This window comes from Teleopsis dalmanni, chromosome X (genome assembly GCF_002237135.1).
Source record: "Teleopsis dalmanni isolate 2A chromosome X, ASM223713v2, whole genome shotgun sequence".
Lineage (NCBI taxonomy): Eukaryota > Metazoa > Arthropoda > Insecta > Diptera > Diopsidae > Teleopsis > Teleopsis dalmanni.
Window position 1 is genome coordinate 56,515,223 of NC_051848.1, and position 25,690 is coordinate 56,540,912.

General features: G+C 32.6%; 1 protein-coding gene across 1 annotated transcript; it reads right to left on the reverse strand.

The window, feature by feature from the left end:
• Positions 1 to 312: 312 nt before the first annotated feature.
• On the reverse strand, positions 313 to 24,869 carry LOC119688448. The gene is made up of 13 exons (XM_038103127.1): positions 24,849 to 24,869; positions 15,700 to 15,874; positions 13,656 to 13,773; positions 11,407 to 12,143; positions 10,950 to 11,276; positions 6,487 to 6,671; positions 5,816 to 5,828; positions 4,405 to 4,782; positions 4,073 to 4,344; positions 2,470 to 2,660; positions 1,850 to 2,410; positions 773 to 970; positions 313 to 706 (listed from the first exon to the last, which is right to left on the reverse strand). The coding sequence occupies exons 1-13, from the start codon at positions 24,867 to 24,869 to the stop codon at positions 451 to 453; spliced, it is 3,432 nt and encodes a 1,143-aa protein (XP_037959055.1). The 3' UTR covers positions 313 to 450.
• Positions 24,870 to 25,690: the final 821 nt, after the last annotated feature.

The window sequence follows — 25,690 nt, forward strand, 5'->3', positions numbered from 1 at the left end:
TGTATTTCTAAAGAGATTATAACTGATTATTGACACATTCGAAACTTTTTAATCTGGTATGTTAGTACCTGCTCTTTAAAGTAATCTGGCATGTTTTATGCCAGTAATGGGCACAGAACCCCCGTGTTATAAATATAGCACAGAACCGTTGTGCTATTGATATACCAAAGATGAAGTATTCTATAGTCTTTGTAACTACAGCATTCTTAACTTAAAAATGTTTACAGTAAACTCGATTTTAGAAAGCCTCTGCTAAGTTTGACACATGAGAAAATACCTTTGCTCCCATTTCATATATTATATAGATATTTGTAGCATTTTTGAAGCAATGAGATTTATTGTTCCATAAATTCTTATTGAAAATGTTAATACATATAATTTAACAAGGTAACAGAGTAATTCAGTTCATTTTGCAGATGCTTACGCAGAGTATATTTTAAAGTCATTTCCTTAATATTTAAACATTCTACCAATTAGCCCTTCAAATTGATATGTAAGTTGCTGGTTATAATATTCCCTTTGCTCATAATTATTTAGCAGGCCTTCAACGTTTGTAAATTCAACACATTTGTCAATGAATCTGGTCAAGCCTTTAGAACATACACACGTTCCTTTAGCTGTACAAGTACCGAAAATGCATAGTTGTGCAGGCGATCCACAACCACATATATTTGGTTCAAAACATTTTCCATAAAGACCACATCCACTAAATTTGATTTGATTGATTTCATTATTTTTAATAAAAAAATCAAAAATATAAAATTTATATTACCCTTTGCACACTGGTATACAAGTGCTGCCGCTGAGTGTATATCCTTCAAAGCACTTACAAACACCAGGTGCCACGCAAACTCCATTTTGGCACTCATCTTTACAGTCCGGAAGGCAACTAGTTGTATTGCTGTCATATTTGTAGCCATCTCGACATTGACATTTGTACCGAGATTCACAAAAACCATTCTCGCATTTACTAAAAAAATTTTTTTTAATTAATAATGTGTATTGCATAGTTAAGTATCTATATATATATATATATATATATATTAAATCCTTTAACTCCTAGGAGGAGCATAGGACCGTTTTTATCAGATATCAAATCACAATTAAGTGGTAAGTGTTTAAATAATAAGTTTAGAGCATTTGACATGGAGAATTCACATAAAGAATTGCAGGGCATACCTCTAAGAATTTATAAAGAATGTGTAGATGATTAGATCAAATGTTAGCGAAGCTGTATTGCTCTCCAGAGACCTTTAAATGTGACATTATAAATATTAATTGATTCAAAATTTTTTCGTGTGTTTTATTTAATTATACTAGACACTTTGGTCCCTGCCAATTTTAGTGCACATATCAATAGTTAGAAATACCTTTCCTACCTTACCTTCAATTTGACAATAGCAAATATCTGAGATTAAAATAATTTTTTACTTTTCAATATAGATTGTTTCGAAATCGATTGTACCAAACTTTTAGAATATTGAGATTAAAGTACGCAGTTATTAACTTCCATGCAATCACGCGGAAGACATTTATGAGAATGATTGAATGCCCTACAATGGAACCCTCAAGGCAATCGAAGATCTGGCAGGCCTCGTACCACTTCAAGAAGAATTATGCGGCATAAAACTAGCAAATCATTTAATGAATTAAGATTATTAGCATTAAATAGAAATACCTGGCGATTCTATGTATATAGTCTATGTTCCTGATGGAATACGGCTTTATATTGAAAAATAAAAGGAAGATCAAAAAAAATACTTTAATAGTAAATTACGTGTATAACATCAGCTTTCTATATACTTCTTAATATTTCATATGATTTGTATATAAGATCATATTTACTTACAGATCGCAGTCAGCTTCACAGACGTTGCGTTGATATCGTTTCATATATCCCGGAAAGCATTCACACTTATTTGGTCCTACGCATTTGCCATGACCACAATCTGGAGTACAAATCGGCTGACAACCCAAACTATCAGACATTTTATAGCCATCCTTGCAAACACACATATTGCTGGCAGTGCATATTTGATGATTGCCACATGGCACAGTACAAGTGGGTCTACAGAACTTACGTGTTTGAGTGTCTAGCTGAAACCCAGGATTACAAGCACATGTACCATTTAAGTAGCAACGTCCATGTTGACAGCTTATGGGGCAAGTGTGCACACACTCTCCAATATCGTTGCGTACGAATTCATCGAAGCAAACGCAATTGTTTGGTGCGCGACAAAAGCCATTGTGACAATTATTGGGAGAGACCGCCGAACAGTCCGGTACACATTTTTGTAAATTACGTTTAGATCGTATATAGCCCTCACAGCACACATCAATGAGATGATAGTAAATAGTGGAACCATTGCCTCGTACGAGTTCATTTTTCTGCGTTTGAAAAAATATCGCCCTGAAAGAGTAATTATTTATTATTTTTGATCTGTAACAAATGTGTGTGGCATGACTTACGGCGTTTCACGTCGGCATAAATGTTCATAACGCTTATTCTGTAGTGACAGACTACGTACGGAATCTTCGAAAATGTCACCAAATATTAGTTTATTTTCCAAACTTGTCACTTCCATTAGATAGTGTGCTAAAATGATGCTGAACAATTTCAATACTGTTGTGGGTTTCGAAAACATTGTCGTGGTTGTCAGCTAGTGGATTGGTTTTTGTACTATATGTTTCGCTTTGAATTTAAAACTGACAAAAAATTTTATTTAAAGTTTCCCAATACACTACAATTGAATTGCGCTGAAATTTCTTATATTTCAACATTGAGTTGATAGTTTTTCGATTATTTTCTTATCATTTAGAATAATTTAGTTGATTTGGATTGTATAGGGTGATTAACACAATTTATAAATTTTTTGTTTTGTGTTTCTATCAGTGAATACATGTAAAAAATTTAACAAACTAAATATAAGACAAGAAAAACTCATATTCTGGCTATGGAGAAGTTTTAGTACACTCGTTCTTGTTGTTTCTAAAACCCGCCACGTCTGCTTCCCACAGCTAATTGTCATATTTTATGGGCATAAGTCACTTGCTACATCTGGCCATGGTCCATTGTTCCGGCAAACAACCCATAGAGTAAGTATGCACTTTGTAAGCCATTGTGTTTGCATTACTAAAACAATCAAAGTATAATATTAGATGGTGGCTCACACGGATATTGTTTAAAATTAGCCGTGCAAACACTTAATAATAGCGATCCCTACATAACCCAAATAGACTGCAAAAAAAATGTAATGCATTACGAATATAGCGACAGATAATAAACTAACCTCCTATAGAGTCGCACACCAGACGAACAGCACTTGGTTTGTCTCGGCACGGCCAGATGGTTTACTATGGCAAGACGCGCTTCGTCAGTATTAGTTGCAACGGTACGGATTTATATAAATCCTAACGCCTAGACAACGATTGCATGTTTAGCAAATTGATTAACATCTATTTGATGTAGTTTCGATCCATAGCAGCCTCAGCAATCATTGCAATGGTTGATATTCAGTTGGATTACAAGAAGAGTAAATGAAAATCCTAACGACTTCTCCCGTTTTAACTTTAAAAAAAGTCTGTTGTAGTAGTATTATCTCTTCCTAAGACGCCACTTTGTAGCCAATTCGATTTGTGCAGCAGCCAATATGATCTTGGGACAGTTTACAGATTATCAAACGTCAAACTAGCGTCAATGGAAAGTCACTCATTACAGATATTCAAGTTTAACGTCGCGTTAGTGATTTCAGCCAGGCCTTTTTAACAGAAGAAGAATAGAAGCGTTTGTCATGACTACAACAATATCATTATTTGTTATATTATTTTTTACAAATGATATCAATTCAATATTGCAAAATATTACAGCACTTTCCCTCCGATGACTACAACAATAACAGCGCCATAGCCTTCTGCGATGACTGACTAGCAGCACCATATCCCTCCCCGATGACTGCTGTAGTACCAGCGCCATACCCTTCCTAAATGGTTACAGCAGTACCAGCTCCATAACCCTCCCCGATGACTGCCGTAGTATCAGCATCATAGTCCTACCCGATGACTGCCGCAGTACCAGCACCACAGCCTTCTCCGACGACTGAGTAATGATGAGTGCCGTAGTACCAGCGTCATACCCTTCCCGAATGACTGTAACAGTACCAGCGCTATATTCTTCCTGAATGACTGTAGCAATATCTGTGCCATAGTCTTCCCACGTGAATGCAGCAGTAATAGTGTCCTCCCCGATGACTGTCGTGGTACCAGCGACATACCCTTCCCAAATGACTGCAGCAGTATCAACGCCATAGCCTTCCCCGATAAAAGTTGCAGTACCAGCGCCACACCCTTCTCAAATAATAGGAGCAGTACCAGAGCTACAGCCTTCCCCAATAAATGTAGCAGTACCTGCGCCATACCATTCCCAAATGATTTCAGCAGCACCAGCGTCATAGCCCTCCCCAATGATTGCCGTAACACCAGCGTCACAATCCTCCCCGATGACTGCTGTAGTATCAGTGCTATAATCGTCTCCGGTAACTGCCGTAACAACAGCGTCATAACCCTCCCCGATGACTGCTGTAGTATCAGTGCCATAATCGTCCCCGGTGACTATCGTAACACCAACGTCATAACCCTCCCCGATGACTGCCGTAGTATCAGCGCTATAGCGTTTTCTGATAATTGTCGCAGTACCAGCGCCATAGCCCTTCCCCATGACGCAGCGGCTGACACGTACGCCACTATATCTGCGACTATAATGTTTGCACCACTGCAACGTACTAACTGCCAAGACAAGTCGTTATTTCAATAATTTAACAAGATTTCACACTTGCTGCTGAATCATTGAGTGCTTTGTAAATCACGACGATAGCAGCGCAACCATTGTAAAGCCCTACAATAAAATAGCAGCTGTAGACGTGTACTGTGTTGTGTCTCCACCAATAACGTACGACACAATGTGTAGTGCTATGGTACATTATGGCTTGACAGTGTTACCACGGAAGTTATGGCAAATTATCGTTAAGTATGCTACTATTCGCATTTCGTTCACATTTCGTCTATCGTTTTCATCCAGGTATCGTGTCCTTATTATGTTCGTGTCGTATCTTTGTTCTGGCTCACCGCTAGGAGGGGCATTGTGGAACCTATAACCAAGCAATGATTAGCAATAAAATATATTAGATTAAAAGATTTAATTTAAATATTCATGTGAAGTATTTCTTCAGTTAATGTCTAAAAGAATTGACAGCTCATATTTAAGTAAATTGTTTGATCGCTTTGATTCGAGCAAACATTAGGTATATTAAGATATTACTCGGTATCCGGTAAAGTGTGAAAATGAATAATATTCAAACACAAATTTTTAATTCTAAACTGTCAAAGCAGCTGATTTTGTTTTTGTTTATTTTGTTGCACAATAAGCATGGGAGGAGCAAGAAAAAATGGAAAATAAATTTTTTGAATTAAAGTAAATCTAGTTATTTCATTTAATTTTTTAATTTTTTTAAAAGTTCTTTATTTATTATTCTTTAAAATAGAGCTTTAAAACAAATCTGCCGACACTTACTCATATATGTTAACGAGTTCAAAAGCTGAGCGTTCACATTATAATGAGCTCATTTATGCAGTTGATGTGGGTTTTATATGTCAAAAAAGCTATAAAAGAGCGTTTATTAGTTTACATATTAATTGTAAGAGAAAAATTACGGTAGTATGTGAAATAATTCCTTTAAAATGGAAAACGCGGTAGATTTAAAAAATAGGTGTTATATATAATATGTGTGAAATAGTGAATAGGAAATGTAGCGCAATGTACCGTGGCTATCCATCTGAAATAAATAAACTTCACTTAATAATATCTCACACAAAAAAAAAAAAAAGAAATAAATAATTGATCTATAACATAATTTATATACATATATTTTATATATCTAATACATATTCAATAAACAAAAACAAAGTTTTTGAAAAATACGTACCTTAACGGCACGTTTTATGTATAAAACGTATGACAAATATTTTAAATTTTGATCATTTCTCTTGTGGGAAATTTATTTTTAAGGGTTTCATTCGATATTTTTCGCTTTAAATCAGCTGATTTATTTATAATGAGCTCATTTATATGAAAACTTTTTGTATGGTAAATTAGACCCATTGACGGACTTAATGAGCTAAACTGGATAAATGAGACAGTGTGAATGTGCTATAATATTGTTAATATAGTTCTTAAAAACATTTATCACTTTACCAAGTTACCGAATTAAGTAACATGTCTGAATACTACTACTGAATGTAAATTAAGCTTCAAACACGTCAAAATGTTAAATATATTATTTTCTATGTGTAAATGAAGTTAATTTACCAGATGCTGTGCAGATGTCGTTGCTTAATAATGGTGTCCTATGGTTTCAGAAGAGTCTGGAAAAATTTTAACAGAAAAGGATTTATTTATTTAACTGGAAAATGTAATATCTGAATGAATTTTACTTGAAACTCAATCTGTTCTCGAGAAGACTTTGATCTTTTTTCGTCTAATTCTTGTGCCCTTTCCTTAAATCCGGCGTATGCTTTAGATGAGTCGTTTGGTTTCTGAACTGCATGAACAGACGCAGGAATTGGCGTACTTGGTTGATCTTTGAACTCGGATTCCTGATTCGATTTAACTGCTACTACTATATAAAAATAATACAATAAATCATAATACAAAGTATATGTTAAAAAATGTTTTATCACTAAGATATATAGTCATAGTTATCACTATGATATATATATAGTGATATATATCACTATCACTATGATATATACATTACAAAAACGTGTTGTAATAATAGACCCAGTTTTAGACGTTTCTATACCGAATATATAGCATAAATATTTGTAAAGAACATAAGCTGAGAAGATTTTATTTTGCTTAAATTATTACATTTCTGAAACAAATGCATTAAATATATTCAATGGAATTATTTATATGACTACTTTTATTAAAAATAAACTTTTAAAATGCTTTGGATAAAGTGCGAAAAAATGTACGAAACGTTGTGAAGTGAACACTTTAGGTATGGTATTGCATTGCGTTTATATAGATAACTATATACCTCTCAGGCATATATTGCGTTTTAGGTTCTGGAGAACCTCGCAACACAATTCTTTCGTAAGATTAAACGTAAAAGATTTGTAGTACTGTATATAACTTTAAGTGAACTCAAATACTGTATGAATGCCATATTTGATTGAAGATTATCTATTCAAGGAATTGGACTAGCTTATGCTGTCGTATATGATCTATAAAAATGATCTCTCTCCATCCTAGTCTATTTTATTATATACTTAACTATATATAATAGCATATGATTATAAGTTTGTGATAAAGAACCATTTTTTAAAGTACTGCAAAAGACAAACTCACCTTTTTTAAGTTCTGCAAATTGATCTTTGCTAATCTTGTTTTTAGAATAAATAATGTCCCGCATTTTCTCAGTGACTATCAGTATTGATGAAAGTTAAGATTACTTTTAAATGAGTGAATAAAAAACTTACATTGTTTGGATGTTATTTGTTTCGCCATTTGGGCCATCTGCTTAATAGTTTTACTCATTTTTTTTTATTTTTGAAGATTAGATTATGATAAACGTAGTTTTAAATATCAAAATATAAGACTAATTAAATTTACTAAAAAATATACACTGAAATTTTGCTTACATCCAAAACATTTTTAAACATTGTTGAATCAAATTTTTTTACAAATGAATTAATAAAAATTTTTATTTCCAAAAAACTAATTATGCTCAAAAGTTCGCCTACTATTTAAAAAAAAATAAAATTAGTATGATATCTACATACAAAATGAAAGAGTATGTTAAGTTCTTTGAGCTGCTTGTAACGCCATGAAGAAATAAAGTATGTTTTGTTTAGTATGAGGTCACGAATCACATCACGTCACATAAGTCTATTCTTTTTTATCAATGCTTTCTGTGAGCCTTCTTAGTCTATTCAAATCATATGGAGAATCCAATACAGGTCTTGAATTATAGTATTTTCACAATATCTATCATAACTTTGAGAACATAAACACAAACATAGTATGAGTATTGTTATGGTCATCAGTCATCAAGCAGTCATCAATCTTTATATTTAGTTAAGAACAAGTTGAACTAGAATATTTTGGGTCTGCATATGGTGTACTTGTGCACAATAGACCCAACGGTAGCAGTGGCACATTTCATAAGAATAATAGTGTACTTCCGTTTTATATGTGGTTCTGTATAGGGTCCTGTGAACTGTAGTTTTGCATATAGTAGAATTGTAAAGAACAATCATTCTTCGCCATTAACTGTTAGGATTTATTGCATTCATCTGCAGAAGTCCTTAAGTTTGTGGTGTGAATTGGATATAATATCTGGAAACAAAGTTTCAGATACAACAAAACGAAGAAAACGAAGAATGAAATCAGAAAAAATAGAGTAGAATTGCATGGTGCAATGGTTTTATCATTAGTATAGCTGACAATTAGTTTAGTTTCATTAAATAGATTACATCTTTCAACAAAATTTTTTATTGCAGATATGTTAAAGATTTCTTCTTCTCTTCGTTTATAGCATTATTATCCACTCATGAAAAAATTAATCGTTATTTATGGCTCTAGATCGTTATATAACTGGATAACTGGTGATATTCCAATTATCCAGTTAATTTACTTGAGATTGCTTGAATCACTTGAATCTCCTGTAAGTTAACTGGTCGAACGAAGCCAATGGAAACGTATATATATAATTTAACAGGTTCTAGAAAGCCTAGCGTACCAGCACAAATATGGCGCAGAACTATACACAGAAAACTTCATAATGCAAATTATAACTGAAATAATATGTGCCGCGAAGCACCCTATAGAGTTAGGTTTAGATCTATGGCAGAGGCCCTATACTCCACGAGAAGAAGACAACATTAAGTAAGTAAGTATAATACTTTAATATATCAATTATATATTTTATTTCTTATGTGATATATTACTAAGTGTACTTTATTTAAACAACAGAAGCTGTCGTAGAATTTTCAAATAGCTTTCTGACACATTAAAACTCTTTCACATGCAATAAGTAATTCATGTCAATAAAAATATTACTTAAGTTACTTATTAAGTAAGCAGTGGAAACATGGTATAAGTTAGGCTGATCATATGGTGATCAATAAATGAAACCTATTCGTTTCAGTAAACAAAAAAGGAGAATACTAATGTTTGAGAGGACAAAGATAAACTATAGTTATAACATTTTCGATGATAAGAAAAAAAAATTTTTACTTTTAGCAAATGCACATGACGTTCCACCACCCTTCATCATTCCACTTGCGGGCCAAAAAACTCCCTATCTTATTATAAACTGAATAACATATCCACTAGCTCATATCGAGTAGGATTCAGCTTGCAAAGAAGTTTCTCATAAGTTAAAACGTGTAAGTGGAGTATTTAACTTCCATTTTAGTAAATTTGTTATAGAGAGGCTTTTTTATATGCAAAAATCTGTTTACCCATCTGAAATACCTTCCTTATAGAGAGGAACTAGCTATAGAGAGGTTATATATAGAGTGGCTTAAATATATAATATAAAAAATCGCTGTGTCTTCCACAAAACTTCATTATAGAGAGGAATGCGTTATAGAGAGGTTCGCTATAGAAAGGTTCGTTATAGAGAGGAATGCGTTATAGGGATGTTCGCTATAGAAAAGTTCGTTATAGAGAGGAGTTTGTTATAGAGAGGTTCTAAAGAAGTTCGCTGTAGTAAGCTTCGTTATAGAGAGGTTCACTATAGAGAGGTTCAAATACATGAAAATATATAAAAAATCGCTGTGTCTTCAACAAAACTTCGTGTTACAGAAAAGAATTCGTTATAGTAAGGTTCGCTATAGAAAGGTTTGCTATAGAGAGTTTCGCTATAGGGACGTTCAAATATATGAAAAAATATAAAAAAACGCTGTGTTTTCAACAAAACTTCGTTATAGAGAAGAAATCGTTATAGAGAGATTCGTTATAAACAGGTTCGTTATAGAGAGAAATTTGTTATAGAGAGGTTCTAGAGAGGTTTGCTATAGAGAATTTCGCTATAGAGGCGTTCAAATACATGAAAAAATAAAAAAAACGCTGTGTCTTCAACAAGACTTCGTTATAGAGAAGAAATCGTAATAGAGAGATTCGCTATAGACAGGTTCGCTATAGAGAGAAATTGGTCATAGAGAGGTTCTAGAGAGGTTTGCTATAGATAGGTTCGTTATAGAGAGACTCAAATATATGCAAAAATATAAAAAATTGCTGTGTCTTCAACAAAACTTCGTTATAGAGAGGAATTCGTTATAGGGATGTTCGCTATAGAGAAGTTTAACTGAACTTATACTTAAATGATATATTTATATTTATATGATATATAAAAAAGTTGAATGTTTAAATTGAATGTTTATTATGTTTTATTATGTCATATCTTATATATATTTTATACATTAGAAAAGTTTTCATAGAATTGATTTTATTTTCAGTGTAAATAAACTATTTCGAAGGGATTTTTTTTTTGTTGTAATTATGGCACATAATATTATGTATGGCAGTAACGTTAAAAAAAGTTAAGATCAAAAAAATTCAATTAATATTGTACATAAACAAAATGTTTCATTAAAATTGATGATTGAACGCAAAAATTAATTATCAAATTTTTCCTTATGTGTAATTCTGCTAGGTTCAAGAAGTCTATATCTTGAACTTGTCTAACCTATTGTTAACCTAATAATATGTATGATTATGAAAATGTTTGTATAGTAAACATTATATTTTAAATAATTATCACTAAAACTGATCATAAACTTAGTATATAGCTTGTAAGTTTGTTATCCTCATCGTCGTTTCTCTTGCCTTTCTTTTCGTGTAAATATCTATAATATAGTTAAACAATAATATGTGCAGTTAGCCTAGATAAGCGCAACTTTGTGCGATGCATATGACATCCCTGGTACTTGCAGATATTGCGGACTTTTGGTTGGTGGTATTACCAAATGTGAAACGTGATGGGGAATAGGTTGCTGGTGCACATCATAATGCCCGCTTAGTGGTGTTAGCTGTAGCTGTTGGTTATGCTGTGCGGATTGATGATATCGTATTTCGTCATATAAATGCGAATCTGGGCTACCTTTACGCGACTTTGGTGCGACTACAGAATAAAGTGATTCTTTGCGCGCGTAAGTATAAGATGGTGCCTTAGTGGACGAATTACTGCTCGGTGGGTCATAATAATCGGGACCTTTTGTGAGATGTGAGAACAAGAAGTATGTTAGGAAATTCATGAAAATTTATTAACCAAAAATTAAAGAAATTTTATTGTATAATATTTATTTAATTTTGGTTTTTAAGATTTCTCGACACTTACATACCCTCGATTTTATTGCGTACCATTTGTGTGAAAGCCGGCAAGTCGGGTAAAGGTTTTAAAAAATTTTTACTTGTTATGCTTGTCTCGTTCAGCGTGGGTACATCGTTTTTAGCAACATGCGTGGATTGACGTGCGGCTAAGGCGGCTTCAACATGTTCCTTTTGCCAGTGATAGCGGCGATAGAAGTACAAGAATACTATAGCAATAGCTATTATAATTATTAGCAAAATAATTAAGATTGACATTAACATAATTGTATCATGTTCGGTGGTTGTTTTGTGTGTTTCGTGCAATTTTGTTTCTGTATTTCCGGAGACCCCGGCTAAACTGGCTAAATCAGGTGATATTACATGTATTACTTCTGGAGATTGTACAGCTGCATTACTCGATGGATGCACAATTATTTTGGGTGTGTGTGTTTCATCTTGCTTAATGACAATAACTTCAGGCATGGATTTAGCAGATGTTTCTTCTGGTAAATTGGATTCAATCAGCGGTGTTGCTTCAGTGCTGCTAGTTACTATATTGCCAATGCTCTTGGCAATGCTATCCAAATTATGCGTTATGTTAACAATTGTTGAGTTTAGAGTTTCAATCATCGCATGTGTAGCATTTGGTGCTACATTTGTGCTAAGAGTATCACAATCTCCATTTTGCGGATGACAACGTTTATCGGGACAATCGCATACTTTGCGACACATAACACCATATGTGCCAATTGGGCAGGGCAATTCACAACTACCATAAATAACCATTAGAAGAAAACATGTGTTATATTAAAAAATAATTAAAATTATATTAAAAAATAAAAGTAGCATATATGATTCTGATTTCACAGGTGCCACTGACAACGGATTTGGGGGTATGATATCTAAAGAGTTAAGCTATATTGACATATATGGATTTAGTAGCGAGTTAAGTAAATCTTTTCATTTTAAGGCAGAGTTAGCTCGTGAAGTCCACTCTTTTATTATATAAAACTCGCATTCATTGTATATTCAAAAACTAATATTATTTTTTTCATCCCTAAAAATATGCAATCAAGTTAAATTAATTAGGTGAGTTTTTTTTCGCTTCTAAACTATGCAGCGATTGGTAAATTGTTATTGATATCGGAATCGCTTATATAGTCTATTTCAGAGAGAAAACCAATCCACTGCTCAGTTCTGAGAATAAATCGGCCTAGTTTTATTCGATTTATTGATTAAATTAAATTTTTTATTTATTGATTAACATTACTGCATTCTAACAACCACTACTGACGGTACTCTGAAAATATTAATTATATAGTAAAAATAGGTGATATTGTTCAGAGTAGAACGGATGGGTCTGAGTATACTTAAATTAAACACTGGGCTCGAACGGCTTAAATGTTCGAAAATATTTAACTACTCAAAAAATTCAAGCTACTCATACAGCAAATCCGATTTATATATATATATTTTATTTTATTAATATATATATCTTTAGTTTTATATATAAAATATAGAGAGGTTTCGATGTAATACTAGAAAAGTATTCATGATACTGTCTATATTGTTAATAGTATTCAATTTTTTGCCACTATTAACGACGATTATGATAGAAACTAAAATAATGAATTATACGGTTGTGACAACTCTTGTTAGACTCACAATAGATTTGAATATACCAACTGTACCACGTTTTCGTTTAAATTGCCTTATTCATTATATTAAACTGTATAATTCGAGAGATTTGAAGAAATATAAATGGTCTTTAATCAGTAGAAAATAGCTGTTACGTTGGGCTTATTAGCTAATTTGTTATTCGAGATATTTGTCATCCATATTTAGTATTTAGTTTTTATTTATGTAGTTTATGTTATTTTATTTTATATAGTTTATATTATTTTCTTTTATATAGTTTATATATTTATATTTTTATTTAAAGAGGTAACACTATTGATAGTCTACTGACAATCTACTCAAAAACCAATCAACTGCTATTGATAGTTCAGATAGTTGGGCATTCCTGGTTTGTTATTCGTATTCAAATATACTTGGATATCAAAATATACTAAGCTTTGAATAGGTCGAATATTATTTGAAACATTCAATAAAATTATATATTTCTTTTTCGTAATGCAAAACATTTTTCATACTGAAATTTAATATAAATATATAAATTAAAAGTTAATGTTTTTTTAGTATTTAGAAAAAAAAACCCTTTTTTTAATTTTAAGGTAGAGTAAGAATCGATACTCTTTTTTGTTTTATTTATTTTACTTACAAATCTCCTGACCATCCAATAGTACAATGACACATTCCGGATTTGTTGTCACAAGCTGCTCCATTTTGGCACTCACATTCATTTTTGCACTCATTTCCCCAATGATCATGATCACATCCTATTCAAAAATAAGGAAAAATAATTTAGATTATAAAATAATTTAATTAAAAAATATTGAAATTTTATTATAATCTCAAATTATTGAAGTAAAACTCTTTAATAAAAGGGTGTTTAAATTAATCAAAGTGTCCTTACTAGACATTTATATATATATATATATATATATATATATATGTCTCTTTCTTCTTCTCGCTGTCTTTCTCTCTTATTTATCACTCCCTTTCTTTCTTTTTTCTTTCTGTCTCCTTTCTCTCTTTATTTCATAATTTCTTTTCTATTTTCTATTTTCTTCTATTTCCATAACTCTGTTCTACGTTAAATTTGTCTTACTTTAGTACTACCCTGTATATAAATTTTAAAATATTATTCTTTTATAAACCTTACAATAAGTGAAAAAAAACCAATTAGATTGAAATTATTGGTATTACCTAAAATTATATATAGATTATGTCAAGTATTCATATAGAATTTTAGAAACAGTTTAAAAAAAAAATTGTGAAAATCGAAGGTAAGTTTCTAAATCTTGTAGGTAGACAGCCTATTATATATATACAAGGTGAGATGAAAAAACTGCAACAAAGTAAAACGCCATAATTTTTTCATTTTTTTTAAATTTTATTGAATGAAAGCAAAAAATGGAAATAACATCAAATTTGAGAATCGGTTTAGATTTGTTCGAATTGGCCACCTTTGGCACGAACTATGGCCTTCAAACGGCCAATGAAACCATCACACGCTGCCCGAAAGTGGCTCTGCGGTATTTTGTCCCATTCTCGGCGAAGCGCTTGCTTGAGATGATCGACACTTTGGTATTTTTTAGTTCCAACCTTGCTTTCCAAAATACCCCAGGCACAATAGTCCAACGGATTGGCATCCGGAGATTTTGGTGGCCATTGTGCGGTGGAAATGAAGCGAGGAACCTCATTTCTTAACCATTCTTGGATGGCGCGTGCTGAGTGCGATGGTGCTGAGTCCTGTTGGAATGTCCAAGGTCTGCGGCCGAAATGTTTGCGTGCCCAGGGCTTCAGAACTCCCTCCAAAATATTTTCGCGATAGATTTGCGCATTTAATTTGACACCACGGTCGATGAATACGAGCGGCGAGCGACCATCGGCTGTTATGGCGGCCCACACCATCACCATGGCCGGCTTTTGAGTTGTGATGGCCAACCGAAGTTGCAAATTTTCAGCTGACCTCTCTGGCAAGTAAACACGATCATTTTGTTTGTTTACAAACTGCTGGATAACGAATGGTTTCTCATCGGAGAAAACCAAATTCGGCAGTTCACCACTTTCGGCCAAGCGAAACAACTCTTTAGCTTTTTCGAGTCTAACTTTTTTTTGCGCATCAGTAAGATCTTGCACTTTTTGGAACTTGAATGGCTTTAGTCCAAGCTCATTTTTCAATATTTGCCGAATGGCATATTGCGATATGTTCAGCTCACGAGCCATTTTTCGTCCACTGCGACGCGGATTTCGTTCAATTCGCTTTTTCACTTTTCGAACCATTTCTGCCGATGTTGCTGTTTTTTTTCGTCCACTTCCTTGACGTCGGGCTACGCTACCAGTATCATGGTAACGAGCGATGGTACGAGACACAAAACATTTATTCACTTCTAAATGCTGGAGGGCTCTAACGATAGCCACTTGTGGTTTTCCAGCCAAATGCAAAGCAATCACACTATCACGCTTGAATTTCATCACAAATAACTTTTTTTCTGAAAAATTCCCACCAAAATGCTTTTGTGCGCTTGTAAACAATATAATGAGCTGTCACTAGAATAAATCTGACAGCTGTGGGACGAGCGGTTTAGAAATGACAGCAGTCTGAAGTTGGTTGCAGTTTTTTCATCTCACGTTGTATATATATCGGTAGAAATAATTTATGTAAGTTACATTTCTAGTAATTTTACGAAAATACTTACGTTGAGTACAATGCTTTCCAGTATAACCTGCCTCGCAACTGCAGATATCGGGCATAGCGCAAAATCCACGACCGCAACCACCACGACATACTGGCTTACAGACTGTATCATTTATGGAAATATTCCCTTCATAGCCAGCACAGCAAAACCGTATCGTGCGAGTTTTTTCAATTTTCTGAAATGAAATTGAATAAAGATATAGTAAGGAGAATCAGTTTTATGAATTTTTAAAGTCAATTTAAATAATGTGCTATATCATAAGTTGAGAATAAAACTTATTGAAAGATATTGAAATAAATATGAAAAGAAGAAGTCATAGGATGCTAAGTCGTGATTGTTAGGCGAATGTACCATAAACTCGACGATTTGAGTGCTTAAAAAGGAGCTTTGTGAGAGCTCGCATTGTTGTGATGGAAGATGATCTTGTTTGGACAGTTGGTTTTCCTTAATTCTCTGAAGATGTCCGTCAAATAAATAATAGTCTACCAGTTAGAATTAATCCTTTCAAATTGTTCAAGTGGTACAGTTGCAATATGACCGGTGGTTCTGGAAAAACATGCGACCATTTACTTGAATTTGCTCCGTTCGCGAAAAGTTTTTGTCGGGTTTTGCCTACTTTGGAAGATCCAAACAGTGAATTGCTGGAATATATTTTGTATGCCTATACAACAGCAGATTTTTTCCTACTAATTCTAATAAGAAGAAACTAATAATTTTGACTCAAGAATCTTTTGTAATCCAGTAGAAATACAGAATGAAAATAAATTCATTAAAAAATATAATAAATTTATTATACGACAATTCTGTCAATTAAATAAATACATTAAATTTATTATATAAAAATAAATTTAATAATAAAAATATATTAAATTTATTATATGGGCTCATAAGCGTGGATTCATGATTTGCCACCTGTCATGATGTCGTGAACGTGTTTTAAGATACCTCGCCCATATTTTTTCATAATTTCCTTATACCAATCAACACGTGCCCTCTTTTTACCTTTCTGACAGCTAAATGTATATGTAAATTTGAATTTATGTTGGTCTCACTAATAGCTAAGGAGGTCTCTATCTCCCGATATATAACATGCTAATCAATATCAATCATTTCTCGCACTGCATCGATGTTTACTAGTACAACAGCCGTTTATGACCGATCTTTACGAAGAAGATCGTCGTGGAGAAAACTGAGTCCATGCTTGAATTCATTGAACAAGCGTTTCACACTTGCTGGATGTGGTGTTTCATCACCAAATGTCGAACTAAGTTGATTGAAGTATTCTTTTGTGTATAATCTTGTTGATCATCGCACAAAAAGGTTTATTATTAAATTACATTTTTTCGCAGAGACACAATCCAGAATCTATCCAGAAAACAAGGTGATGTCATTTATGCTAGAAAATGCCAAACTTTCGAACTAGAAATGTCAAAATTCATCTGGCAATACATACGGACCTATTCTGTGCACTTGACAGATTTGTCAAATTATTTAATAAAATTTTTGATTTTTATAAAGCAGAAAGCTTTTTGGTATTTTGCACACATCTTGACAAATTTCAAAGCTCAAGAACCTAGTGCTTCTCACCACACTGTGGTCTAAAGTGTTTTCTATAGAAAACTGTTCGTAATTGTTCGTAACTGTTCGTAAAAAATGCTTGTAAAGAGCATATATTTTAAGTTGTCAAAAGCATTTTTCATGCATTCAAATAACAATAAAAAATATGCTTGTAAAGAGCGTATATTTTAGTTAAGAATATTTGTCATGCATGCAAATAATAGAAAATGCTTGAAAAGAGCATATTTTTATAGTTGTCAACAGCATTTGTAGTATTGACAACTAACAAGGAAAAGAGCTTTTTATTTATGTCACAGAATACCAAAACCTTTACAGCAGTCAATTTTGACAAGTATCGATGTTTGACAAGTTTATAAAGTGCACAGAATAGGTCTGTTAGTGTAGCTTGGACGCAAGACACAAAAGGTAGCCTACGAACTTCTTATTCTTTTTTGCTTGATGAAATGCGAAACAAGTTTTTTAACAAATTATTCATATTTTGTTAATTTTGTTATCTGGATCAAAAAATTCTTTTCAACTCCATAAAATTATAGGCAGCGCTTCATATATATATCAGGTATTTGCCAGTAAGTAATAATAGTATATATTAAATTCAATCAATTTATTAGTTGCACACTTTATATACCTGATTAATGCATGAACAAATATCAGATTAAACTGTGCTTTTACCAACAAGTTTAGTAACTAAATATGCTTTACGAAAGCATTTATTTTCAGTACAGCCTAAAAGTATACCTAAGTAGAATTACAATTACTTTAACGAGTTTTGATAATTAAAGCCTGTTCACATTAGGCGCTATCAATGTACGTTTTACGAGCGTTGCTGGATTGTGTTTAGAAGTGTATAAGTAGTTATGGGTCTGTTAAGTCTATAGTATGACTTCAAGTGAATAGGTTAGTAGAAAATGACCGCGCATATTTTAATATGGAGAGGATCATTGTTGAAGTGCAGAAAATCAGAAAATAGAAGCAACAGGAAATAATAATTTTCCTACAATGTTGGATAAATGGCAAAAAATAATTATAACTATTGTATTATTTATAAGTATAGTTGACTTAAATACAAAAAATGATTGTATGTATTCAAAATGCGACAAGTTTGTTCTTGATAGGCAAACAAATGGACGTCGCTTATTAAACATATTAGACAGGGTTAAGCGATTGAAGTTTTACCTATTCAAGCGAACATATCTATTTTGTGTGAAAACATTTTTTATTCTATCGAATTACAAAAATTTGTGGAAACAATCAAAATTTTAGAATCCATTCACTCTAGTTTGATGCGGCCATCTTTTGTCTTGACTATGGCCTTCAAACGGTTAAAAAATGAGTTGCATGCTACATGAATGTGATCTTTTGGCCCATTCCTGAACAATGACTTTCTTCAGCGCATACATACTGGCATACTTTTTAGTCCTCACCTTGATCTCAACCTCTCTAAAATGGTCTAGATAGAATAGTTCAACGGTTCAACAAGTTCAAATTCGAATCCATTGTAAGAACGAAATGAAGTGTGGATCATGATTTTTTTACCATTCTTGTCTGCTATGTCTTGTTGGAATGCTTATGTGCTACGACCAAAATTTTTGCGTGCCAATGGCTCTAAAGCAACATCCAAAACATTTTTCCGATAATAAGTCCTATCGACTCAAGGTCAGACTCGATGAAAACGATTGGAGAGCGTCCATCGGTTTTCCATCCATTACATCAGATAGAAAATTATTTCGATTGACTATTCATAGTCTTAAATGGCAGTGAACGGTAGTGCATTCAGTTAAGTGAATACGATCATTTTGAGAGTACATGAATTTCTTAATGGGGAAACTTTTGTCATCTGAGTAGACATTGTTTGAAAATTCACCACTTTCGTGTAAGCGTAACAACTCCTTCGCTCTTCCTAAGATCTTGTGCCTTTTGGAACTTGTGATGCTTTAACTTCAGCTCATTTTGAAATATTTGTTAAATACTTGGAATATACTGGAATATTTTCATGTCTAGTGTTGGACCATTGGCTACGCTACCTGTACTATTATAACGATTTATGGTATGATATTATTTGATATTCACTTTGAGGTGTTTGGTTGTGATTGTGATTTTCCAACCAAATATAACATTATTATGTTTGAATTTCATTTCGAATAACTTTTATTCTATAAAACTTAGACACAAATGTGTGTAAACAATATAGACAGCTATGTATAACAGCAGTATGAATTTCACGCAGTTGGCAATATCAGACAGACAGATATACCTATGTGTACTTGGTAATACTTTAATCGCCTATCCCTGTATTATCATCAGTATGCATATTTCTTTATCTTATTGATGGCTTTGAATCGAGAAGAGTAAAATTAGTGCGAAAATGATCAATAACTACACGAATTGCATGCTCACTAGGCCGATTATACTGACTGTAAGGTGGACGAAGAGCTCTAAGAGATTCGCTAACAGATTTATTCTTTTCAAAGTAGATTTCCAAAACTTGGATGCTTTGTTTTAGCGTTAAGCGATTTATGATGAATTGGTTAACATTATTGAATGGAAATGTCAACAGAGTTCGACCTTTTCAGCTGTCAAACCATAGTAACCCATATCGATAGTTCTCATGCGGTTAAAAATAACACCCGATATTTATTTATTAATAATATTTTGAGACATGTACCAAGTACCAATAAATTATTTTTAATAACTTTTTCTCTAAATGAAAATATATTAAACAATTCAATATATATATAATGTATATAAAATATTTCCCGGTCTTTTCCTCCGATTCTATCATTCATCTACAATTTCCGTACTTTACGATGTGTGGACAGGTCGCTTAATCGGTCAAGCAATTTGTATGCACTATCATTAACAAATTACTTAACCTTTAACCAAAGAATTATATGTTGGACAATTCTTGAAATCTCTCATATTAATAATTCTATTAAGAAGTTTCCCATGTGCATTCATATCATACACACTTTAGAAAGTCAAATGATTGTATATGGTGCGGACGGACTAAAAAACTTTTTTTTGTTAATTTCTGGAAAAAAAATATAGAAACACCGAGCAACATGGATACGAGCAAAGTTTAAGTATTTGTTGATCAATTTACAAAGCACTTTGATTCACCAAAACCGTGTATAAGTGGGGGACAAGTGCACAGCTTGACTACGCAGACAATGCCAATTGAATGAGATTTAATTGAGCACTGAATGCAGCATTTGTTGACCGCAGATGTTGATTGCACAAAGTGCAGATGAGGCATAAATTCTGTTCGCGGTATGCAGCAGTGCACATGAGTTGACACAATAAAATTGCACCGTCGTCGGTACTGAGTTTGCTGCATAAATTAATAAGCAGGAAACTTTTAATGAAAGTAAAAATATTTTAACATTTTTAAATTTAATAATAATTTATCATATATATTGTATAGATTGACTGTATGTTGATCGAAAAGAATATAGCAAACACAAAAGGTCAGTGGTCCTCGACATTTCACTGCATGAAAATTCAACTAAATATTTAGATTGTATTTCAATATAGTAATTTATAGCTACTATATGGTTAATATTTTTTGGATTTAATAAAAATATCGAGAGTGACTACCCATCAACATATTATGTTGTCTTATCATTTACAGTACAATATTAAATCTATTTTAAAACATAAAGTGAAGTTTGATTTGATTTTGAGAAGTCTTCAACACCCTTTACATAGTTCATTATTACAGGGTCAAGTATTTATTCATCAAGAAATAGTCATTTTATTAATATTTATGCATTTCATACTATTTAAATTAATAGTACATGTAGTCCATGATCCATTTTTTGTACAATGCATACTGCTAATCAACAAAACAATACAGGGTTACCATACAGGGTGTTACCAACTACACAGAGGCATATCTGTCAAACTGATATTGCCAACTACGTGGAATTTATAGGAATAACAGCTGTTTATACTCTCTACAAGCTACCACAAGCCCTTGAGTCTAAGTTTTATAGAATAAAAGTTATTCGAAATGGAATACAAACGTAATAGTCTGATTTCGTTATAACAGAAACCGTTGTTGCATGTTTTGGAGGTGTCTGAAAAAGATTGGAAAAAAGGCTTTCAAAATCATATTACTCATAAAGAAGAATACTTCGACTTATTTAGTTAATTTTTTCATTATTAAGCTTAAAATATAAATAGTGACCCTCGTACAATGCAATAGTTTCTCTAAAAAGCTTTAATCGAATTATATATTAAAATAATATTTATAAGAAAATCAAGTTTAATCTGTGAAGTATCTAAATAATTATCTCATGAACAACGCAACAGCAATTAAATATTAAAAAAGAAACATTTCCTGCGACTTAAATCTTAGTGACAATTTTTTAGTCTTAGTTTAGTGTCAATAGATTGAGGACATAATAACGCCTATATCTCCAAATGACGAAATTAATGTTCAAAATTTTCTCCTACACAAAACATGGAGTAGGCAATAAATAATTTGTGGAGCAATGACAGTAAAAATTTTAAAAGCCAACAGCAGTCAACGTCCAATGTTCCATAATTTAACTTTCAGCTAAAATTACATGGTTTCATTACACTGTAAAAAACTGTTGATTTTACATAGAATTTAAAAAAATCCAAGTAAAATAAAAATGCAATTCTTCCGGAAGATATCTTATGCTTGGAAGAAATGGAAATGATGATGCATTTTGCGTTCAAAAAAAAAAAATTAAATGTAGTAACCTCACTTAAAGAAGTTAAAGGGTAACATAGCATATACACAAACCAAGCTACATAGTGGTGTCTGCATAGTTCCCGGAATATGCGCAGATCTTGCACATGTTTTGAAATAGTATCTATAGCACTTTGTCTCACCAACTTATCTACCTTGTAATTGTCTGTTACTTTCTGTGACAGAAAAACTAGAGAAAAGAAATGTGTCACATTTTGGAATAGTCTACACATATGGTTATGGTTAAGTTCTGTGCTAATGGGAAATCCATACAGTATTTCTAGATGAAAAATCGCTATTGAATTGTCTGCCGGAATTAAAAGTGGAAAATATGTGATAAATATTTTCTAACTAAGACTAAAAAGATTAAAAATGTATGTGTAGGCTTTCAGTAGCCCTTCACTATGATGTAGTTCTAAGCTACATTTTTATTATATTAGACATAATAGGTAGAGTGCTCCTTTATGCAAAACTAATATAGAGTTTATATTTACACTACGCTCTGATGAGTACTATGCACTACAAATATTTATCTAAAGCCGGTCACCATACTGTGATCGCATAAATAGAGGTTTAACGACGGCCATATAAAGCCATATTTCCTTTCAACAAATTTCTCTAATAAAAACAATTCCCAAAAATATCCACAGCTTTTATCATAAATTTTAGTCACTTTAGTTTTAGTTTTCAGAGTTTAAAACCTTTTTTCTAATTAAAGTCAAAAGTTAGAGATCAAAAATTATAACTTCGTGTTTGATATTAGTTCTTAACTTGAATTTAGGAGGGAATATATCGGTTTACCTATGACAAAATCGGTAAGTCTAAGTATGCTTAATGAAGAAATATGATCCAGTAACAAACTTGTTACTAATTAAAGTTCGGTTCAATTACGACTATGAATCCTGGTAACAATTTGGCGGTTTTTGTGAACGATCTGTTGGAATTAGCTTTACTATATAATCAAGGCATTTGTTTTAGCAAGAAGACGTTTGTAAGTACTGCATCTAACTACTTTGGTCTCAAACGTTGGTTCAGATCATTTGAGCACAGTTTTGGTCAAAGTTTGTAAATTTGTTAGGTGTTTTATTATTATCAAACACAGCATGTGGTAACTCAAATTTAGTAACGATAAGATTTTATAATTGCTTGACTCTCGGAATATATAACAGTGCAACCGATCTGTTTGGCATTGTTAAGTATGTATTTTGGTGTTCTTAATTTCATTGATTACATATTATTATTATTGTTAAGGGATATGGCACTGCGATCGTTGGGCCTATTGTACCCTTTCCAGGTTTATAATGGGTCTCTAACCCCTATTACGTCAATAAAAAGTTATATAAAAAATACTTTACATAGTCTTATTGCCTCTTTCGTAAGGGTAGACATTCCTAGGCACGGTTGCCACTTGAAAATTTTTTTCTGTACCAAAATTGGTTTAAAAAGGTACCATTTCTGTAAAAAAAGGTCCAAAATTTTTTTGGACCTTTTTATTTTCTCGTTCTGTGGGTTTCATAGTGTTATAAATGAACAAAATATAAAATAGTGCAAAGTTGCATTTAAAAAAAAACATTAATTGGAAATATCCACAATAAAGTTGGGTCGTCAAAAATGGACCATTTTTTGAACGTGAGTACCAAACGAAAAAAAAAAAAAAAAAGTACCAATTTTGGTACTAAAGTACCATAAGTGGCAACCGTGTTCCTAGGAGTCTATTCCATTTGTGCATTAGTGCTGGGTATTCTAATAGTGCATGTGTGGCTGACTCCTCATTCTCTTTAAAGAGAATTTTCTCTCTTTTCTTGATTACATATGATCACTTTACGATTATGATTTTAAGTTTGTAAAAATAAGTTTTTTTAGCAAACATGCTGAACAAGTTTAGTTCAAGAGCGATTTTTAATACCCGATTGTATTATAATACAATGAGATCTTTGGAAGAACCTTATATACTTGGTCCAGCTGGTAATAGGATTATAACGCGTACAAATTAGGTATGTTTGGTCATATAGTGTTAGCTTTTAACCTGGTATGTGTGTGTAAAGTAATTTTATTATGGAAAATATCATAAAATCAAAAGCTTTTGATAAATTGATTAATCGTGTATTAATTACAGTTCCTCCTTATGCCGCGTTTGTTTGTAATTTAAGCCGCATTTGTTGACACGCATTGTCAATTACCGCTACGTAATCAACAATGTATATGGCTTCCTTGTTGCTTTGAGCGCAACTGTTCGACATATAAAAGTATATATAGTAAAGAAAATGAAAATATTCGAAATTTATTTAAAAAAAAAACTTAAATTGCAGTGGTTACTAAGTGAAGATAAAAAAATAAAAACCCATTCTCAAGTTTCTTCCAGCAGCAACGTTTGAAACATCAACTTTGACGCAGCCACCGTCAAGAGTTGCACAATTGCTAAAAAGCGGAGCAATGCGTAATGCATTCCACTTGAAGAACGACCGATGTTATCACTGGCAGCACCGCAAGTCAAGATATCATATGTGCCTGCTCCAGTACTCACACTTCACTCAAAGCCAAAATACCCACTGTAATTTGATGCTTCCTGCAACAGGCAACAGTCAACTCGTCAACAATGTAAAAACATATTTGCGCTTGGAACTGCCTGAGTTGGGAGCATGACTTATGACGTGAGGTATTTCTCATCATCATTTTCATATTTAAGTTCAACTGCTAATTGACTACACATTTTGAAATAAACAAAATACATTAAATGGATAGGTTGTTAAATCAATAGGACTAGCAGAGAGCATAGCAACTGTAAGAGGAAAAGTTCTTCTTAGAATTGTCTTATTTTGAGCACATGTTGATGAGTAGGACAGGTCAGTCTTACAAAATCAGATGCTTTAGTCATTTTTATAAGATATAAAAAACTAAGATAATACTTTTGAAACTTCATTTTACTTACTTTACACTCGGAAAAATTATTAAACCAGGTTGATTTAACCAGATCTTAACTAAATCTCAGATCAAAATATTCTTACTCAACGCATCATGCTAGTTCCAAATATAGTCGGGGTGCTCCGATACGTTAGGAGCCGGTGTCCTGTTTATTTCTATACTACATGTTGGTTCAACCATACCACATGTTGGTTTTCATATCTTTTTTACCACATGATCTCAATTTTCTCTAACAAAATGATGAGGTCAATTTAACTAGTGTGTGGTTAAAAATCAGCACATAAACTTTTATAAACACTGCATATGAATAAGGACAGCGCATATTTTTGAATACAATAAGACTATATTTATTACAAAAGCAGAGTGTATTTATAAAAGTCTAAAAAATAAAAAATACTTTAATCATATTATATAATTCGATTTATTTCTGATTTTTAAAATCAATTATAAAGATAGAAACGATGTCTCGTTGAACTCGTGCCCTACCAAATTTGAAGCTCAGAGTCAGTGTTCATTAGCCAACTTACACAAAGCTGTACTTGACTTGTATGTTCGAACTTGGAGTGTTGTTATAATGGACTTTAACCACAAAAAATAACAAAATTCCAAGTTTTAAGTCTCCTATACGCAAGAATTATTCCCCCTCAGAACCGTTTTCGCATTACTTCGAGGAGGCTCTCTTTTATGTTGGCATTTCAAGCCATGCTCTTATGATTTTCAATCTGCGTTCAGAATTCCATTTTTTCACCGCATTTTTTTTGGTGTCTGTACTAT

Excerpts from the sequence above, each read along its gene's own strand:
- LOC119688448 (XM_038103127.1), bottom strand. The coding sequence starts at position 24,869 with ATGACTAAAGCATCTGATTTT. Across the intron at positions 15,875-24,848 it reads TGACTAAAGCATCTGATTTT|AAAATTGAAAAAACTCGCAC; the intron begins GTAAGACTGACC and ends ATTTCATTTCAG. Across the intron at positions 971-1,849 it reads TGTGAAGCTGACTGCGATCT|TAAATGCGAGAATGGTTTTT; the intron begins GTAAGTAAATAT and ends AAATTTTTTTAG.